Source organism: Trachemys scripta, chromosome 5 (assembly GCF_013100865.1).
Source record: "Trachemys scripta elegans isolate TJP31775 chromosome 5, CAS_Tse_1.0, whole genome shotgun sequence".
In the NCBI taxonomy this organism is placed as follows: domain Eukaryota; kingdom Metazoa; phylum Chordata; order Testudines; family Emydidae; genus Trachemys; species Trachemys scripta.
In genome coordinates, this window is record NC_048302.1 from 95,198,689 (window position 1) to 95,219,612 (window position 20,924).

Sequence of the window (20,924 nt, forward strand, 5' to 3'; positions counted from 1 at the left end):
TTAGAAAAGGGATTTTAATAATGGCACAGTGATTTTACCAAGCTGGAATTAAATTGCAGATATGAGATTCTGACATCCAAGCATTTAAATTACCATGTATATAATTAAAGTAACTCTGAAACCCAGCTCAACAAAGAATTCTACCACTGACTATTAAGACTAATTTTATTAAGCCACAGTGTTGGAGTTGCATTTATCTGGCATGTACCCAACCTGTTCTGAAAACCTAGCTCATGCCAGTCCAATGCTTGGTCACGTGTGCTATAATCATGATGCAAATCCAAAGCAATGCTGCTTTCTGAGAATAAGCAGCTCATCACCAATGACACAAACTGCATGTGCCAAGTCAATTTCTTATTTAGATAGTAAGATTAGTCCCATATCATAGGAAACAGTTTAATTAATTCTCGATCATAATCATTTTCTCATATTATTATTCAAATTTATAGCCACACACCAGTTTTATTTCAGAGTACAATTAATTTCTGTTAAACATGTTTTTATAAAAAAACATTTTGTGATACTGTCCTTTAGAGGTAATATGCTATTCTTAATTCACATTGTGGAAAAGTGTGTATCTATCAGAAAAAGATTGTTCAAGACATTTCCCTTGAATTTACTGGATAAATTGTATCAAGATTCCGTTATTATTACATTTTAACATAACTTCTGTATTTATTCTTTCAAAAAAATGTAATGGAAAAATCCTGGAATGCTTATTCCTTAATATGAAGGGAAGAGCTCTTTTTATAATACATTTTTAAAAACACGTTGTAGTAGTCTCGGCCGAGGTTCGGCCCTCAGCGGGGCATCCCACCGCCTCGCTTTGCTCCGCCGCCAGTCCTGGTCCAGCGGTAGTGTGGGACAGCAAACACGGTTAGGGGCTCAGGCCCTTAAGCAGGGACTGAGCCAATAAGTCAGAAAAAAACCCAGGCCCTCAAGCAGGGGCTGAGTCAAGGAGCAAGAGGTCCCAGCCTCTCTAGGCCAGGAGAGGGGGGGAGTCTGCCACCCAAGGAGTGGGTGCAGGGGGGACACAGGCCCTCCCACTCCACTGCGTCCCAGCCCGGGGCCCTAGCAGCGGCGGAAACTCGCTGCTGCCAATGGGGATCCTGGCCGCAACACACCGACATAGGCTCTGGCAGTGCTGCAGTCAAACTGGGGTCAGCTGCCCCCGGGCTACTTCCACACTCCCCCTCGTAGGGTACCTGGGCTGTCCTAGTGTCCTCGGGTGCTTTCCACCAGCATTGGTTCCTCCTGGTAGGTAGCGAAGGGTATGCTCGGCTCCTCCTCGGGACAGCAGGAAAGGGGCAGGTTCGGCTCCTCCTCGGGATAGCTGGAAAGGGGCAGGCTTGGCCAGTTCTCCTCAGGGTACTGGGCGAGGGGTAGGCTCGGCTGGACTGGTGAGTCAGCAGGCCGGATGCGGCCTGCTGCTGTCTCCCAAGCGGGAGCTCAGCAACAGACGTCTGCTCTCTCCGCCGGCTTGTTCTCCACTGGACTCTGCAGGCAGGCTTTTATACTTCCGGGTCGGCGCCGTGACCTCTGAGGGGCGGACGCCAGACCCGGTAGCTCCGCCCACGTTGGTGTTAGGGGAGGTTCGGCCCTCAACAGGGCTGTGGGGTATCCCACCGCCTCGCTACACATGTATTTACCCACAAATATAATTCCAAAAGGTGAAGTAAACAGAAGAGGGTTTCTTTTTTTTTCTTAAGCAACCATTTATTTGTAATTCAAAGGAATAGTTACAGGATAGGACAGGTAAGCAGGTACACAGAATATACAAGAGTTTAATACAGGTAAGTGAGATAGAGCTCCAGTAACACAGGGATATAAATAGTCTATGGTTATTATACACTGATGCACTGATTCAGCAAAGCACTTACGCATGTGCTTAACATTGAAGTCTGTGGGATTTAAGCACACACCAAATCGAATCAAGGCCTTATTACATCAAACCAGTATTTTAGTTCAATACATTTATTAACATGCAGCAGGCAGACATACAAGTGAACTAATCCATACAATCTGTGAGCTGATAAAGAGCGTGATGTGACATACAAGATATGTTGCTGTCATTTCACAGCCAAGCCAGATTTATTTTGCATTGATATTTTAGTTTGGGTTCAAAGCTGGTGTTTAAGTATCTTTCCCCATCCCCAATTATCCTTACACCATCTAAATATAAATCCAGGATTTACCGTCTGAGTAATAAAAATATGTATAGAAAATAGTTACTGTAAAATAAGGGTTATTCAAGTGCAGGGCCTGATCCTGAGAGGTGTTGTGGACCTTCAGCTCTCATTAAAGCCAACAGGAGTTTAAGTTGTTCAGTATCCCTCAGGATCAGGCCTTTTAATATTGTTTGTTTTGGCAAAAAACATGGAAGAGATGAGAATTTATGGACTAATCACATGCAAGAAATGCTTGTGGAATAAGATCTTAAGGTGTGTTTCCCCACTCACTGAGAGCTAGGTTCGCATAAAGAGAAACACATATCCCTTTACTATGCCTAGTTTCAATTTCACACCCATATTCAGATTCCTGTAGTTAACAAATACAGAACTGTGAATGAAACAATTTATCAGAACCTGATCTGCAGCACAGACGTGTAACAGAGTATAGCCAATTCGTTCATTTTTTCGTCAATTTATCATTGTTATTTAGTTTTATGGTCAACTCTTATGCTATTTCATACATAATGAATGCATGCTAAATCGATTTAAATTGTAGGATTATAGGAGTATAAGACTGACAAGCATTTAAGAGTTACGATTGTGTATTAGGTATATAAGTGAAGTCTGGCTGTAATGCAAGGCTTACAGGCTGAGGCCTGTAAGATTTTAAGCTTTCCCTTACAAGGCCATGGGCTTTTAGAACGCTTGACGTGAGTTGGTGACCTAGGAATAACACTATGACAGTAAGGTTACAATATTACTGGGAAGAATGTGCCAATAGATAATGGTCTGGAAAAACAGACAATGTCCTGTACAAGACTACAACACACCTGATTGTAACATCATAGGATGCCCTGCTTTGTCTGCAGGTTACCATGGATACATTTCATTAGTGAAAATAAGGGGACCTAAGAAACAACCTATGAAAAATGGAGCACCCCTATATTCATGTGGAAGTATAGATAAGGAAAAGAGGGTTGAAACCCTCATGCATATGCATATGGTGTAGCCATAACAATAGGATAAAGAAGATTCCATAGTTGGGTTACAGGGGGAAGACCCACAGGAAACCCCAATAGGAACCACTCCTCTGTCAATTACCACCAGTTGAGAAATCCATCAGACTCTAGAATATTTTTGAAGATGTGAGTATTAGCCATTGCAAGGGATTTTTTAGGATTTATATATGCATGGGTAATTGTAACTTTACTTATTGCTTTCATAAAACTTGTAGTAGAGGTAAGACTTTGTACTTGTGATTGTGTCTGTGGTTACTATCCTTGGTCTTTGTGTGTTTCTGGAGTCTCCATATCTGAGAAAAGCACCAGAGGTGATATTCACTCTGAGTTTGAACCTGTAAGCAACAGGAGCTGAACCCATTGTGGGTTTAATGCAGAATCACTAAATTCAATTTAAATTTAAAAAGGCCACAAGAGGAAAACATTAGAAGAAAGTTCTTGTTGTAATGTATACATCACCAAACCTACAGAGCAAAGAGAATGTTGCAAGACTGTTTTATCTTTATTGTATTATCTTTAAATTTGTGTATTTCTCCTTTTCTGCTCAGCCATCATTAATCACAACTGTTACTTAACTTCCTGTCTTTCTGCTGTGCAAAGCAACAGCATGGGGGAAAATGGGCAGTAACCCTCAGCAGAAAAAATAAATTATGATTTCTTCTTTCGCAACTATCCCTCTTTCCTGGATGCATGGCTTCTTACATAGAAACAACTTAACCACTGTAGTTACTACATTAAATTTCTTCTTGATTAATCCCCGAGCTTCCTAGGATCTGGATCAAGCCCAAATGTTAATATGTCATAGCAAAAAAAGAAGTGTGTCATGGGGGCAGAAGTCAGGGATTTTTAGGTGTACTTGTTGCTACAATTCCACCTCCATTCTGCCCTCCTCCAGCAGGTCCCTGGGAATAGCAAGTTTGTCTGATGCAAGGGAAAGCCAGCAGCAGTGTACCAGTGGAAAGCCTTGAAATCTCTGGGTCTGACACATAATACATCTCTACTTCAATATAACGTGATCCGATATAACACGAATTCGGATATAACGTGGTAAAGCAGTGCACTCTGGTGGATCAAAGCAAGTTCAGTATAATGCAGTAAGATTTTTTGGCTCCCAAGGACAGCGTTATATCGAGGTAGAGGTGTATGTAAAAATGGTAGGTTAGCAAAAGGACCAGGAACCTAATAGGAATTGCCTGTATCGTGGTGTGCTAGAATACCCCTCACTGAAGTCACTGTCTGCACTGACATTGATCAGAACAATTATGCCAAAGAGCCATAACATACTTTCTAAAAAACAAAAAAAGATCAATGACTTCTAAGCACGGCTGCATGAACAATTAGAGCTGGTGCTGTTACGCAAACAACAGGAGTGGAGTTTAGAATCCAAAAAGAAGAAATGGCTGAGATATCAGTCATATTTGTCAGCTTTCAGCATTACGGCATTCTCCATCGTTAACTTTTAACAAAACCCTCAAATCAAGACGAGGCTAGAGATATAAAGTACAAGAACAAGGTCAGAACCTGAAGCCAACAGAAATACTTACATAAGAGCTGAGGGATCAAGAACATAGCCAGACACAAGCACATAGGAGTGGCTGGCACCAAAGCCGACTTCTGAAGTCTTCTCTAGCTGGTCAGGTCTCTGCTCCAGTAACTCTCTCTCCCTCCCTTGCCAGTGTTAGAAAAGTGGCAGCAGGGCTGTCTACACTACACCAATGTGTCTACAGACTTGGCTCACAGAGTCATGCAATCACAGCAGGATCTCAGCTTTCATTTATTACCAAAAAGTAAAATTTCTTACCCTCATATTTGCAAAGGGAAGCATAAAAACGTGACTAAATGTTGCCAGTGCCATGATGACTACTTGAGCCAGCCTCAACAGAGATCTGAACTACTTCATGCGGTACAAAAGAACAGCCATCCTGGGTCAAGATTCAATTGTGCATCTAACACAGTATCCTGTCTCTGACAGTGGCCAGTGCAAGATGCTTCAGAGGGAATGAACAGAATAGGGCAATCTATTGTGTGATCCATCTCCAGTTGTCCATTTCCAGCTTCCGACAGTCAGAGGTTTAGGGATACCCAGAGCTGGGGTTGCATCCCTGAGCATCTTGGCTAGTAACCATTAATGGACCTATCCTCCATGAACTTAACTAATTCTTTTTGGAACCCAGTTATAGTTCTGGCCTTCACAACATCCCCTGGCTACAAGTTCCACAGGTTGACTGTGCATTGTGTGAAGTACTTCCTTTTATTTGTTTTAACCTGCTGCCCATTAATTTAATTGGATGACCCCCAGTTCTTGTGTTATGTGAAGGGGTAAATAACACTTCCTTATTCACTTTCTCCATATCATTCGTGATTTTATCAATAGACCCAGTCTTTTTAATCTCTTCTTGTATGGAAGCTCTTTCAATACCCCTAATCGTTGTTGCCCTTCTCTGTATGCGTCAATTCTAATATATTTTTTGAGATGGGTAACTAGAACTGCATGCAGCATTCAAGGTGTCGGAGTACCATGACTTTATATATTGGCATTATATTTTCTGTCTATCCCTTCTCTAATGATTCCTAGCACTGTTCGCTTTCACGGCACATTGAGCAGATGTTTTCAGAGAACTATCCACAAGGATTCCAAGATCTCTGTCTTGAGTGGTAACAGATAACTTCGAACCCATCATTTTGTATGTATAATTGGGATCATTTTTCCCAATGTGCATTACTTACACTTCGTTGCCAAGTCACCCAGTGAGATCCCTTTGTAACTCTTTGCAGTCAGCTTTGGACTTACTCTTGAGTAATTTTTTATCATCTGAAAACTTTGCCTCCTCACTGTTTACCCCTTTTTCCCAATCATTTATGAATGTATTGAACTGTGCTGGTTCCAGTACAGATCCTGCAATTTACCCCTCTATATTGTGAAAACTGACCATTTATGCCTACCCTTTGTTTCCTATATTTTATCCAGTTACTGATCCATGAGACGACATTCCCTCTTATCCCATGACTGCTTAGTTTACTTAAGAGCCAGGATCACCTCTGGAGCCCTTTAAAAAAATTGGCGTCACATTAGCTATCATCCAGTCATTTGGTACAGAAGCAGATTTAAAGGATAGGTTACAGACTACAGTTAGTAGTTCTGCAATTTCACATTTGAGTTCCTTCAGAACTCTTGGGTGAATGCCATCTGGGTCTGGTGACTTATTACTCCTTTAGTTTATCAATTTGTTCCAAAACCTCCTCTAATGACACCTCAATCTGGGACAGTTCCTCAGATTTGTCACCTAAAAAGAATGGCTCAGGTTTGGCAATCTCCCTCACATCCTCAGCCGTGAAGACCTATGCAAAGTCCAATGCCTGTCACCAGACCAGATCCAAACCCAGAGAACAGAAGAATATGCTGCCTGCCAGTAACAAGGATATGAGATGTGTATGTGAGGCTGAAAAGGATCCTAATGGAAGCGGGGAGAAATCATCAACACAGCTAGATTTCCATTGGAATGGATCAAGGATGACTATGCTGAGTAAGACCCTTAAAGAAGTGGAAGTTTAGGTGATTTTCAGCAGAATATTTCCAGTCCCTAGAAAAGAGAGCAAAGGCGTGACAAGATAATGAAGATCAACAGATGGCTCAAGGATTGATGCAATGAGGAAGGTTTTGGGATGATTGACCTTGGGAGGCATTTACAGAAAGAAGACTTCTTGACTGATAGACTCCTCTTGAGTATGTGGGATATTAATCTTCTGGTTTGAAGGCTGGCATGATTGATAAGAAGGGCTATACACTGGGAGATGAGGGGAGAAGATTGGAAGAGATTCATGAGATCTCCACGACTTGCTTCCATACACAGTAGGAAGAAAGCGAGCTAAATGAAGATACAGTAAAGAATAAAGGAACACTATAAGGTAAGATTATGGACAAGGAGAAAGAAAAAGTCCAAATATCGATTGGAGTTGGAGTTGTAGTCAGGTAGGTGTTACGGTTAGTGAAAAGACTATACCTAATCCAGCTAAAAAACTGGGTGAGGTACAAGGGAAACAACTGAAACACTTGCACACTAATTTAAGGAGCCCAGGCAATAAAATGGAAGAACTTGCACTATCGACAGGAGGTCAAACAGGATATTATAGGGATTACAGAAACATGGAATAGCATTCATGACTGGAGTACAAGTATTGAAGGGTATATGCTGTTAGGAGAGATAGTCAAAGATAAATGTGGTGGAGTAAACTGTAAAGAAATAAGTGATAGTATGGACAAAACAGAATTTTTGGGGGGTCTAAGTCACTTTGGGAAAGGATTGTAATAGAGGTTCTGTTAGGACAGTGTTAAGCGTCTGCTATAGACCAGCTGGGTCAGACTCGTATGGACTGAGAGCTCTTTATTATTATTAGAAAAATAAATACTAAGGGGAATTGTGTCGTAACAGGAAGAAAACTTCCCAGATATAGAATAGAAAATAAATGCTACTGATACTGGTAGGGCCCAGTTATTCCTGACTGTGACAGATGACAGTTTCTGAATCAAATTCTCACTGAATCAATAACAGGTAATGCAATTTTAGACTTGATTTTGTAAGTAGTGAGGATTTCATAGAAGAGCTTGTAGGAAATAACCTTGAATTGAGTGATCACAAGTTGATTCAGTTTAAATTAAATGGAAGGATAATAAAAACCAGGTCATCCGATATGGTTTTTTATTTAAAAAAGGACAGACTTTGGGAAATTAAGGGAATTAGCTAGAGGTCAACTGGATTGAACATCTTGGATTTAAAATGTAGAGGAGGCTTGGAATTTCTTCAAATCTAACTATACCAAAAAGACTATCTGAAGTTTGCATCCCAAGCAAGGGGGGAAAGAAGCTTGTAGAGAGAGGATCTAGACCCAGTTGGATGAATAACCATCTCAAAAAAGTTTATTAGGAGTAAGCAGAAAACCTACAGGGATTGGACAAAGACAGCTACACCATGGAGGTTAGAAAATGTAGAAATAAAGTGAGAATGGCTAGAAGTCAAGCTGAATTAGCTCTTGTCGAGGAAATTAAAATAAAAAGAGATTTGTTAGTTATATAAATAAAAAGAGAATAAGGATGGATGAGATTGAGCCGCTATGCAGTGCAGATGGGAAGAAGATTAAAGATAATCTCAAATGCTGGCCCAAAAAACTAAATGACTACTTTGCTTCAGTTTTCAGTAAGGATAACATGGACTTGTAATAAAAATATCTATCTGAGGGTAGTACCATATGACTGGAGAACAGCTAACGTCACACCTATTTTTAAGAAAGGGGGGAAAAGTGATCCAGGCAATTATGGACACATTAGTGTGACCTCAGTATTATCCAAGGCTTTTGAACAAATTTTTGAAGGAAAGAATAATTAAATTAATGTATGTAAACAGTAAAGGGGATGTAAAGCAACACAGGTTTACCAAAATATAGGTCATGCCAGACTAACCTGGCCTGGTGAAATCAGACTAGCAGATACTTTGGAATTTTTGCCTTCATCTACAGTGTGTGGGCACGAGTCAATTGCCAGGATTATCTGGGTGTACACCTCACAATCATTTCCCTGCGGTTGCAAGGGCCTCGGGTGTAGATACCTCAGCCCCTCCTATTCTCTCCCTATGGCACGTGACAGTCTAGTCTCCTCTGGGTTATAATACTTTGGTCCAATTTTGGTTGTTAGGTTTAGGGTGTGGATGCAGGGTGGTATGGTGACCTGTGATATACAGGAGGTCAGACTAGGTAATACGGTGGTCCCTTCTGGCTTTAAACTCTCTGACTATGACCCAGGGCACCCTGGTCTTCCTATAAAACACACCATGAAGTGGCAAGTATTATATGCCTTGTACAGACCAGTAAACAGACACAAAGAAGAAAAGTGATTTTCACCAAGATCATACAGCAAGTCGGTAGAAGGATCAACTAGTCCAATCTCTTCATCCACTATTATAATGACTGGCCCCCACAGCCTCCTAAGAGATAGATACTCATGTATTACAATGGAAGTGTTAAAACATAACATTTGTTACTTAAGTTTTGCATCTGAAAGATTTACACCACTTAAACCAGACTACCTCTGTTTATTTGCAGATCAGATTAAGATCTAATCCTGAAACACACATCTTCTTTTACCAACACAATTCAACCATGACTAGCAAGAATCACGTTAAGGAGAGTCAATACACAATACTTCCAACTGAAGTATTTTGCACTAAGGAGGAAGAGATTGTCCAAGATCAACCATTACACACACTGTGATGTAACCACTACAGACTGCTATCTGCATATTGAATACCACCTGGATCAGCAATATTTATATTCATTTTTGCCAAGATATGGCTTGGGGGGAGGGAAAGATGGGTAAATAAGATCATCTCTGTTCTGCAGTCACTCTAACTTTTCAAAGTTTATGTTCAATTGCATCAGTGAGATATACATTTCTGTACATTAGGTTCAGCTTTCCAAAGCCACATACTGCTTAAGTAATGGTATTAACTGAACTATAGAGCATCAAAAGCAGAATCCAAGTCAGATTCCTCTCGTCTCCAAAACTAAAAAATTGTAACAAATACAAGAAATGTACTTCTCAAGTTTAATGTTTACAAGACATCTAATTTGTAAGCTTCAAAGTCCAAATTCAGACTTGCAGTTCCCACTGTTTTTAAATAGCAGCCTTATACATATGTAGGGGCAGAATTTAGCCACTACAGGTGGGACAACTACAGTAGCTTTTCTCAAACTCCTCACAAAGGAGCCTGTGGGAGTTAAGCACCCAAATCACACTGAAACCTAGTGAACTGGGCACTTAACTCCTTTAGATTTATTTGGAAATCTAAGCCCAGATCAACACACACACACACCATAAATGAACATTAACATGGGAGTGCTGAGTTTGATGAATTTTGTTTAAATCTATGATCTGGTTGTATTATGAAGAATTCTGAAGTATGTTCTTCAAGCCTATCTTTAAAAATAAAATGGTTCAGAGTACAAAAGGTTCAGAGTACAGCCTTGACCTCAAAGGATGCAAGAACAAATAAGCTTGTACCTAGATGGGCAAGTCTTGCCAACAGTACAACCTGGAATGGATCCAAAACCCTTCATTGCAAGAGAGATGTCTGCAGGCCAGGTGTCGCACACTGTTTCCAAACTGCAGTCATCCACTTTAAACAGAATAAATCCAAATCCAAAAATCCTCACTTTTACTTTACATGGATGGGGGGGGGTAAAAAGCACTTTGTAAAACTTGTTTTTTTAAAACCACATTTCAATTCTCACCATAACAAAACCATTGGCACTGGAACAACAGTGTGATGAAATATGTAGTGTACCCAAAGTCAAAAAAAAGGAAACAAACCGTTGCATTGTACCAGCTAAAGTAAAAACCGTAGGTTCCCTCTTTAGTCAAAACTGCATGTGAAGTTCCAACTAAAAGCATTACTTACTCACACAGCAGAATACCATTTTCTAATCCAGACCGAAAATCTTTGTCACCAAAACTTCTGCCTGTGACTTGCTGAAAAATAATAAGGAGAAGCGAGAGAGAGAGAGAGAGAGAGAGAGAGAGAAAAGTGAATTAACAGGTGCATATTTAAAGAATGCTTCATAATTTTGTATTTAAAACCTTTAGAGCAAATGTAACATGACAACTCTTTGGGCATTGCCGGTAAAGTCCAAGATGTTTCCTGCATCTAACAAAAAACAAAATACAAAACCCTTTCACTGAACTATTTAACATGCAACACAAAGCACTTTTTGCTAATCCTTTAGTTTAAAATTCAAGAATGGCTTAATGTAAGTGTCACTGTAACCCTCAGAATAATTGTCAGTCTAGGCATTTTTATAGGCAACTAGCGTATTTACACAAAGCTGAGTATATGTCTTTTTTTTGCATAACAAATATACATCACTTTAGGTGCTATTCATGGACCTGATCCTGCAGCCCTTACTCACATGAGCAAGTTCACAGGGGCACTAAGTTACAGGAGTTGGGATTGCAAGACCTTGCAATACGATTTGTTACACAAATGTGAGGCAACCTTCCCAATTCCCTATGCATTGTTTGTAATAAGTTGAAGAACACAAAGTTAGTAAGCTAGAAAAAAATACATTATTTAGAGACAGATTGTAATACCCTTATTCATACTGAACACTTCATACCATGAAGTCAAATGGGACTTTCATGTCAAGTAAGGATGGGAAGTATCTGATCCTTAGTATTTTTGAAGAATGCTAGTTGAGGGACTGGTCTTTTATATATCCACAGGACAAGGTATGGCATGGGTAGGAGCAGCACAAACTTTCTCACAATGCTCTGGTTATTTGAACAATGCTACACTATAGGGGCTACACTACAGGTGAGAAGATTGTTCATTCACTCCTTGGCCTCTGAGAACAGTCTGCACAAACAGTCAACAAACAATGTTAAATATTACCAGATGGAGTTGGAGAGGTAGAAGTATATGTGTGGTTCCTTCATTAGAGACTGGAACTAAAAAATGTATTTCAACTAAGAAATCACCCATCAAAAAGCCATCAGATGGGAATCACTATCACTACTAACCGAGGACAGTGTCAAACCAGTAACACCAGTGTAAGCAGGGTCTGAATGAGCTTTCCTCTGACAGCTAGCTGGGATGGGGAGAGACTTCAGGAGCAAACTGTATTTACAGATATAATATCTACTCTGCCAAGATATCCAGCAAACAGAGCTGTGTTGCTCAAAGTGGTCAACTCTGGCTGATGTTGGGTTACAAATCACTTTCGTACTGAATGCAAGATAGTGAAATGTTATCAATTTTGTTGTCTTTATTGCATGAATAAAAGGGGAGCAGAGCTGTGCTTAACCTGTCCCAAATGAGGAGGTCACCCTCAGCTTAAAGGACCTTGTTAAGTCAGGGGCTCGAATGCCAGACCCCTGTGAAAGTAAGAGGGGTGGGGACAGGTGTCCCAACCACAAGGTGTGGACTCTCCCTAAGGCTCCCTGGTCTGGTTTAACGTGTTCCTCCCCACTGTTCAAAGATAGAGCTAAATAGGTGAAATGACATCATGATAGTACCTCACTCTCCCTACAACACCTGGAGACACCTGAGGAACAAAGACTGAACCGGGGAAAGTGATGGTCCCAGATTAAAGGGATTTCTAGCCTGTGTATGAAAACTTGGGAAACCCAAGCTGCAAAGCCAACACAGCTTGTGCCTTAAGAATCTGCCAGCCTGTTTATCACTCAGGGTGAGAATTTGCTAATTCATATCCTACCTATCTAGTATGTTAAGATCAGTTTGTGGTTTTATTTACTAGGTAATCTGCTTTGATCCATTTGCCATCACTTATAATCACTTAAAATCTATCCTTTTGTAGTTAATACACTTATTTTATGTTTTAATCCAAACCAGCATGTGTTTGACTATGTCGTCTGTGGAAAAATCTCAGCTTGGGTACCACAAGTGTGCATGGTCCTCTTCACATTGAGGGAGAGGTGGGCCAGGTGTTAAACCCATATATTGGTGAGATTTGACCCTGGCAGGATGGTACTGCTCTGGGATCCTAGGCTGGGAGACTGGTGGTTAGAGAGCCTGCATGTGACTGCAGCTGGTGTGTCCCTACCTGTGTGAATGCTGGTGACAGTGAAAGCTTGGAGAGCTTTGCAATTTGTCACAACAGCACAGTGTGAGAGGGAGCCCAGGCTGGTGGGTCAGAAGGCTCAGTGGTACCCCAGTTCCAGGTGGCACCCCGGGGGGAACCATCACAGGCATCTCCCAAGGAGTGAAGGCCCAGACCCTCTCTTGAGCAGAAAAGAGGACACTTCCTGTTCCTGGAGGTGGTGAAGAGATCCCACCTCTGGCAATCCCCATTTTAGGAATATGCTGTGGAGAACTTCGATGTCTAGCTCCCATTCATAGTCCTGTGAGGCTGGCGTTCTGAATACCTGGGAGGCAGACTTCTGAAATTTGGATCTGATGAGCTATGCACCAATTCCATAGTTTCATGGCTTCAGTGCACAGGGAGGAAGATCTTACTCCTCTCTGTGTGTTAATATAGAGCATGCAGGATACACTGTCCGTCATGACCCTGACTGATCTGCTCCTGTTGAGGGGTAGGAAATGAAGGCAAGCATTCCTGACAGCCCTGAGCTCTAACAGACTGATGTGGAGACTGACTTTTTGAGTTGTCTATCTGCCCTGAGTCGTGAGGTTACTGCAGTGGTGGACTCCCATTCCAACCGTGATACATCTGTTGTTAAAGTCACTGGTGGGGCTGGGTGACAGAAGGGAATGCCTGCACAGACATTGAGTTGATTCTTCCAGCAGTCTAAGGAGTTGCTCACTTGTAGAGGAACTGTCACCTGTCTGTCCAAGGTGTGTGACTAGAGAACAGGTCATTCTGAGCCAACTCTAGAAGCAGCAGACATAGTCTTGCATGATTGGTCACAAAGATGCAAGCTAACATGTGTCCCAGGAGCAGAAGATAGTTCTTTATTGTGGTTTGAAGGCTCCCCTAAATTGCCCATACTAGACACACAAAGTTACAAATCTGTTTACGGGAAGATAGAATCTGGCTGTCAACGAGTCAAAATATGCCTCTATAAACTGTATCTTCTGTACAGGGGTTGTCATGGGCTAATGGGCACAGCTGTAAATCCAGAACTGCAGGAGGATTTGAACCCTCAACCAACCCATGAAAACTGTTGCTTTGAAGATGTCTGGGTAGTCATGGGGGGCAGTTGAGGGGCACTCTCTTGAATCTATGTCTTTCTAGGGATTCAATGGAACCTGGAAAACTGAGCAGGATGTGATCTCTGGGCAGTCTGATCTACTAAATCTTTTCTTATTTGTAAGTGTACATAAGCTCAGGCATCATAAAATAGCCCTAGAATCCTTTAAAGTGTGCCAGGACTCATCTGTGGTTTCCAATAACACTTTAGAGGACTCCCCTTTGATGGTCTTACAGTGTTCTATACTTCTCTCCGGAACCCCAAGAGATGGAACCATGATGCCTTGCACATAACCACTGCCAGGGAGATTAACCTGGCAGCAGTGTCCACAGCATCTAAAGATGCCTGAAGAGCAATTCTGGCCATCAACTGGCCCTCTGAGATAATGGACTGGAACTGCTCCTTATGTTCTTGTTGCAGATGTTTAATATAAAGCCGTGAACCTGTTTATAATCTGTAAAATTACATTTTGCCATGACCACCTGATAATTTGCTATTCTGAATTACAGGGTTACTGATAAATAGATCAGTAAGATCTAGCCTTTTCTGGTCCTTGTCATATGGAGTAGACTTAGAGAAGTGTCGCCTATCCCACTCATTTACACATCCACCACCAGCCATGGATGGTGGCGGAGGCATAACTGCCTTGTCCATAGTACAACTCCGGCTTCCCTATGAGACAGTACCGGTGGTCTGGCAAAATGTTGTCGATAGGCAGCCAACAGGTACCAGAATGGCCAATGGGGGGCCCATACAGAAGTGGGGGTGGCATGCAGGGTTGGCATACACTCTTGATAATGAGCCTGATCTTCCCTATTACTTTCAAAGAACAGGATCCTGAAAGGATATGTTGGAGAACCCTGAACAGAAATAAAGGAGATTGGCTGGAAGTCTCCTTCATCCTCCTCCATCTCATCCAAAGGAGGAGCACCCACAGAAAACAGTGGAAAGTCCTGCAGTTCCAGGGGATGGTAGTTGCAGACCGGTGTCTCAGTACCAAGAGGAGCTGGGACTCTGTTTCATCTGTTATGAAGAGGCCCTTAGTACATCTCAACTCCTGGATACTGAATAGGGGATCACTACTGACATGGTAGCTGAGGCTATGGTCGCTGAAGGCATCACCACCAGTGGTGGGCCTACCGTTGAAGGTGTCTGGGGCAGTTGCTTGCTAGGTGCTGGATGTGAGAGTACCAACAGCTGGGCTGAACTCGACGGTGCCAGTTCCAAGTGTCTATGCTTACCCTCCTTGCTGATAGAAGGTAGAAAGACCCCATCGGAGCTGTGTCTCTCCTTCGTACACCAGGACTTGAAGGACACCTCCTCCGGCACTGGCAAGGCCATAAACTCAACAGACTGAGTCAAGAGAGGTTGAGGCTCTGGAGACCGTAGATCTCACTGGGGACTTGGACTTTATTGGAGCTGGCTCCTTAAGGTGAGAATCCACACTAGTCTTTCTGGAAGCCTTTTCTGAAGCCTTCCCTTTCTTAGGCTAGGTCTACATTACCCGCCTGAATCAGTGGGTAGAAATCGACATAGCCACAGTCTTCTAGTCCTGACTCCCCTTATTCACCCCACCCTCACAAATATTCAATCTGAGTTTTCCTTAGCTCAATTTCACCCTGTTATTCCTTGCTGCACCTCAAACATTTCCTCTCCCCCTTTGGTGCTTACACATTTAGAATACCTGAAAATGTTTACAACATTTTGTTAATTGCTTTTGCTAAGCTAAACACAAATTTCTTGTAAGTCCTTTATACCAAGTCAGTCTCTGCAACCCCCATTTATCACTATGTTTCATCATCCCTTATTGCCTCCAATTTGTCACTCTCTCTCTGGTTTTGAGGTGCCCAGAAATAAAACCAATATAGACACTATCTCTCTCTCATCTGTAACATGATTTCATGGTGTCTAGCTCAAATTTGCATTAGCTTTTTTTCCTGTCATCATATTATATCGCAAGCACGTCGAGTCTCTTATACACTCAAGCGGAGGTGGGAGTAAGCGCCGTCGACAGAAAGCCACAGAAGTCGATTTTGCTGCCGGGGTAAGTCGGCTGCGATACGTCGAATTCAGCTACGCTATTCACGTAGCTGAATTTGCGTATCTTAAATCGACTCCCCCCTGTAGTGTAGATGTACCCTTAGGAGAAGCCTGCATTGAGGTAGAAGTGGCACTGGATCTGTCTGGAGACAGATGTACTGGGTGGAGGGATATGTCCTGACCTAAGAGCATTCCAAAAGGGAGCATTCAATCATTAGCAGAGTTTAATCTCCCTGTTTTGACTTGCCCTGGATTTGAGGCACAGGCAGAAGTTGCAATCCTGAGAGACAAGGGACTCCCCTAAGCAACGGACACACTTAGAATGGTTGACGCTCACAGGAATAGCCTCTCAGTAGAAGAGGTGATGGTTTGAAACCAGGCGAGCCAGGTATACGCTACCAGGAAAAAAATAATTAATCTCCCTGAGGGGAAAGAGGAGTAAAACAATCTTCGCACTACTTATCAAACTAGCTATTTTAAAAAACTAACTATAAAAACTCTCTTACCTACCACAGTAATATTAGAAAAGCCAAGGCACGCTCAAGGCAGGCATGCTAGGACTTCGTCCCAGGCTGAGGTGGTTGAAAAGAAATGGAGGACAGATTGCCAGCTGTGATGGATTACAGCCCTAAACACTATTGTACGCCTTGTAAGGTATCATTTGAAAACTCAATTTGCTGGGCAGCATTGTCCTGATAAAATGTATGTGGCAACATTGTATGTGAAGTTAAGGTTCTCTGTAACAAGTCCTCTGCCCGGCCTTCTTCCTGGAGCCCACTGGCTGCCCCAATAAAGCACAGCGAGGCTTTTCCTTCTGCAGCACCCGTGGCTTTATTTACAGACTTCTCCCATCACCAGTGATATACTATATACAGTTTGCAGGCCTTACAATCTCCACTTTCACCCAGAGCCTGCCCTCAGCCCGGAGACTGACCTTCCCTTGGCCAACTGCAGCAAGGGAGGTCTAGGTTGGACATTAGGAAAAAGTTCCTAACTGTCAGGGTGGTTAAACACTGGAACAAATTGCCTAGGGAGGTTGTGGAATCTCCGTCTCTGGAGATATTTAAGAGTAGGTTAGATAAATGTCTATCAGGGATGGTCTAGACAGTATTTGGTCCTGCCATGCGGGCAGGGGACTGGACTCGATGACCTCTCGAGGTCCCTTCCAGTCCTATAATCTATGAAATCCCCCCCTTCCTTCTGGCTGCCAGCCAGCCTTTATAGCCCTTGAACCCTCAGGCCCACAGGTGCAGCCAGTTCTAAAGGCCAGGCACCAGACTTCTCCCCAGCCCCAATCTATTTCCCCTGAGCAGGGGCTAATTAGGTGCCTCTGCACCAGCACCCTGCTACATTCCCCTATGTGATGTTATTAAAACATGTTTCAAACCCCACTGCCCTGCCCAAGCAGAAGTCAGAAAACAGGTCTGTCCTAAACAAAGGAATATGTGTTTGCCTTTATTTGCATTTAAGCATTATACAGAATCATCAAGCGGGAAGGGAAAACAAAAGCAGCTCAAACAGGCGAAAAAAGCCCAGTAGGGAACATCCTTCCACGTAGACTGTCTCCTGGTTCTAAGCTAGAAATGTTTTTCAAGAGGGGAATTAAAACTATAAAAAGGTTGGGCAAACACCTCAAGGCAACCCTCTCCTCCCACCCCCCATTGCATTCTCCGTACCTGAGAAGACAAAAAGGAAACACCCACCTGACTTGGGGGAGGAAAAAGGTCCCAACCTGAGGAGTTTAGTCAGTAATTTTGTTGGAAGCATGTAGTGAGAAAGTTTGCTTGAATCTAATATAGTTAAGTTAGGCACTAGTATGCATTTTATCTTTATTCTTCTTATAACCATTTCTGACTTTTTTGCCCAATTACTTTTACTTACTTAACCTCTCTTTGTAGTTTTAATGAACTTGTTTTATTGTTTTATCTAATCCAGTGTATTTAAACTGAAGTGTCTGGGTAACTAAGATAATAAACTAGTGTATATTATTCCCTTAACTGAATAATGGATTTAATATATTTGGACAGTCCAAGGAGAGGGCTAGGCAGTACAAGTGTTGGGGTCACTCTGCAGCATAACCAAGGCTGGTGAGAGGCAGGGTGTGACTGGCAGGCTGCAGTTACACAAAACACATCTGGGAGCGACATGCATGCTGGTGGCTGGTTGTGAGCTGTCCAGGTTGGAGGCTATAACAGCAAGGCATTGCAAGGCACCCCAGATTACAGGACGGGGTGACAGCTCCCCACTGATCTGAACTGTGCTCAGTATGTCACACCAGCACACCTAAGTTCCCTCTAAGCTGCGTGGGCATGCGGCCACACAGCAGGCTATAAGGGCTGTGCAGGGACACAGCCACAGGGGTCTGGAGAGGAGAGAGGTTGGGATGGGCAGGGAGGGAAGCAAGTTGGGGCGTGCAGGGCTCCCCCGGCCACGGCACTGCTGCTGGCAGGGCGAGGTGCCTCTCTCCTGGAGCTGCTGCTGCTGGTGGGGAGACGGCTGTGGGGGGAGTCCTCTGGCCCCATATCCGGAGCTGCTGCCTCTGGGGAGAGGCATTGCGACCCCAGCCCTGGAGCTCCTGCCAGTGGGGAGAGGCGCCTCTCTCCCTTAGCTGCTGCCAGCAGGAAGAGGGCTGGGGGGAGTCCTCTGGCCCCAGCCCCGGGGCTGCTGCCGGCAGGGAGAGGTGCCTCTTTCCCAAAGCTTCTGCCAGTGGGGAGAGGGCTGGGGGGAGTCCCCTGGCCCCAGCCCCAGAGCAGCCTGCACCCCAAACTCATCATTCCCAGCCCCCCCCCCGAGCCCCCCCCCCCCCCCGGGGCCCCCCCCCCCCCCCCCGGCACACCCAAACACTCTGCACAAGGCCTCATCCCCCTCCTGTACCCCAAACCCCTCATCCCTGGCCCCACCCCAGAGCCTGCACCCCCAGCCTAAGCCCTCACCACCCTGCACCCCAACCTTCTGCCCCAGCCCGGAGTTCCAAACCCCCAGCCCCACCCCCGCCACACATCACCTACATATTGGTGCACATAACAAAATTCATTCCACACATGGATGGGAAAAATTAGAGGGAATATTGCAGCACATCCCTGTACAGCCTTGGTATCCGGCATAAGGAAGTACGGGGCACATGTGCAGATCAAACGGACACTGCTAACTGAAAATCTCTGATCAAGGGCTCGACAGGCGCATGTGCACCTGACATGCAGCACCCATAGGGCTACTACTCAAAGAAGAGCTGGGGATCTTAAGATGACTCTCTCTCCCCCAAACACTCACCCCTTTTTATGTCAAGTCAGTCTGTTGAGTTTGGGATACATCCCAAAGAATCTCACTAAGCTGCCTCCCTTCAATCCTTAGGCCAGACCCACGTAGTGTTGCAAAAGTGGTGCTCAGCACTCAGGTACCATGAGGACAGATGCTTTAGAAAATATAAGACAAACAGGTTCTAATCGGTCACATTTGGGAGTACAGGGTTGTTAATGGACAATTTTTTGCCCTGCAATATTTAGCCATTCATGTTTTCAAACATAAAAATACCACACTAGCTATGGTAACTCCACTAGAAAAAAAGGTAGTTACAACTGTTACATTATATTAATTCCACTGTGTTCTCTCTATGAATAACTTTGCTATAGACAAAACCTTTTTAGCTTACTTGACCCCTAGATGCAGCCATTACTCCTGGGGGAATTCTGCACCACTGCGCAATGCAGAATTTTGCAGAAATTAATGTTGGGCATGCAGAATTTCCTTTTCCCCCCACAGAAATGGGCTGCAGAGATGTTGGCCGCTACGAGGGGGTCACTGGACCAAGCAGAGCCCAGCTCACAAATAGAAAACAAGTCCAGGGGGGATGAGGAGGGGGAGGGGACTGGAGGGTTCCCAGCAGCTGCAGTTCCTAGCATGCCCTGAAGGAAAAAGAGGTGGCAGTGCACAGGAAACTCCATGCAAGCTTGGCACCCAGCATTAGACTGTTTTTTCCTCTGGATCCCTGGGCTTTTGGGGGGTAGGAGGTGTGAGTGTGTGGGCTGGGGGTGGGGGGTGCCCAGCTGGGCTCAGGGTGGGGAGGAGATGGCAGTGTCTGAGCAGGGGAGGGCCCCTCATCCGGACTCTGAGGGAGAGAGGATGTGAGTGTCTGGACAGGGAGGGCCACTCGGCTGGGCTTTGGGTGGGAGGGGAAGGGATGTGAGTGTCTGGACAGGGAGGGCCACTCGGCTGGGCTTTGGGTGGGAGGGGAAGGGATGTGAGTGTCTGGACAGGGAGGGCCCCTCACTGGGCTCTGGGGGGGGAGGGGATGTGAATGTCTGCCCCCGCCCCAACTGGGCTCTGGGGTTGAGAGGGGGCAGAAGAACAGGAACTGAGTTGTTGTAGGAGTTTCTTTAACTCTCTACTCCTGGGGGAATGTTCGTGTGTGCCTGTATTGTTACAGACATACCTGCTGACAGGTATTTTGAAATAAATTACCAAAATAATTGAAACTGGCATGATTATATAGCATCAGTTTGACAAATAAAATGTATAGAATTCTGCAGAATTTTAAAATATTGTGTTCAGAATTTTTAGGCGCAGAATTCCCCCAGGAGTAAACCATCCAGGGTCTGCTATTCTAAAGCTAAGAGCAACACTGCTGGTCTTATCACTTACCATTCCTATTTTATGGGTTTCCATGCAGAAAGGAAAAGCTGCCAGTCAGTGATCAGAGGCACAGAACAATGGAAAGCAGCTAAACACAGGTTTCAATTGCTTCTGCCTCCGCACCGCAGATAACTCATGCTCAAAATTAATCCAGTACAAAAAACACCCACACACAGTTCCAGTGTGATCCATGTTTCCTGCCTATGCCACAAAAAATGAAGAGGGATATATATGGAGATACCATAACAAATGGTTAAAAAAAAAAAGGTTAAACTGGATGGAATTTTAGACAATTTCTTACCTAAATGAAGCACCAATAATTAAGCCCCCCTCTAAGCAGACTTTGTA

At 43.8% G+C, this 20,924-nt stretch overlaps 1 protein-coding gene across 15 annotated transcripts in view; it reads right to left on the reverse strand.

Moving 5' to 3' along the window:
• The window catches only part of LIMCH1 (LIM and calponin homology domains 1), a 311,947-nt gene that overhangs the window by 208,219 nt on the left and 82,804 nt on the right, over nucleotides 1-20,924 (reverse strand). For 14 of the 15 annotated variants that reach the window (XM_034771939.1, XM_034771942.1, XM_034771938.1 and 11 more), the window contains exon 2: nucleotides 10,639-10,709. The exons of the other annotated variant lie outside the window; for it this stretch is intronic. In XM_034771939.1, coding sequence (XP_034627830.1) covers nucleotides 10,639-10,709 — 71 coding nt within the window. The remainder of the gene's footprint in view (nucleotides 1-10,638; nucleotides 10,710-20,924) is intronic. 15 annotated transcript variants of the gene reach the window in all.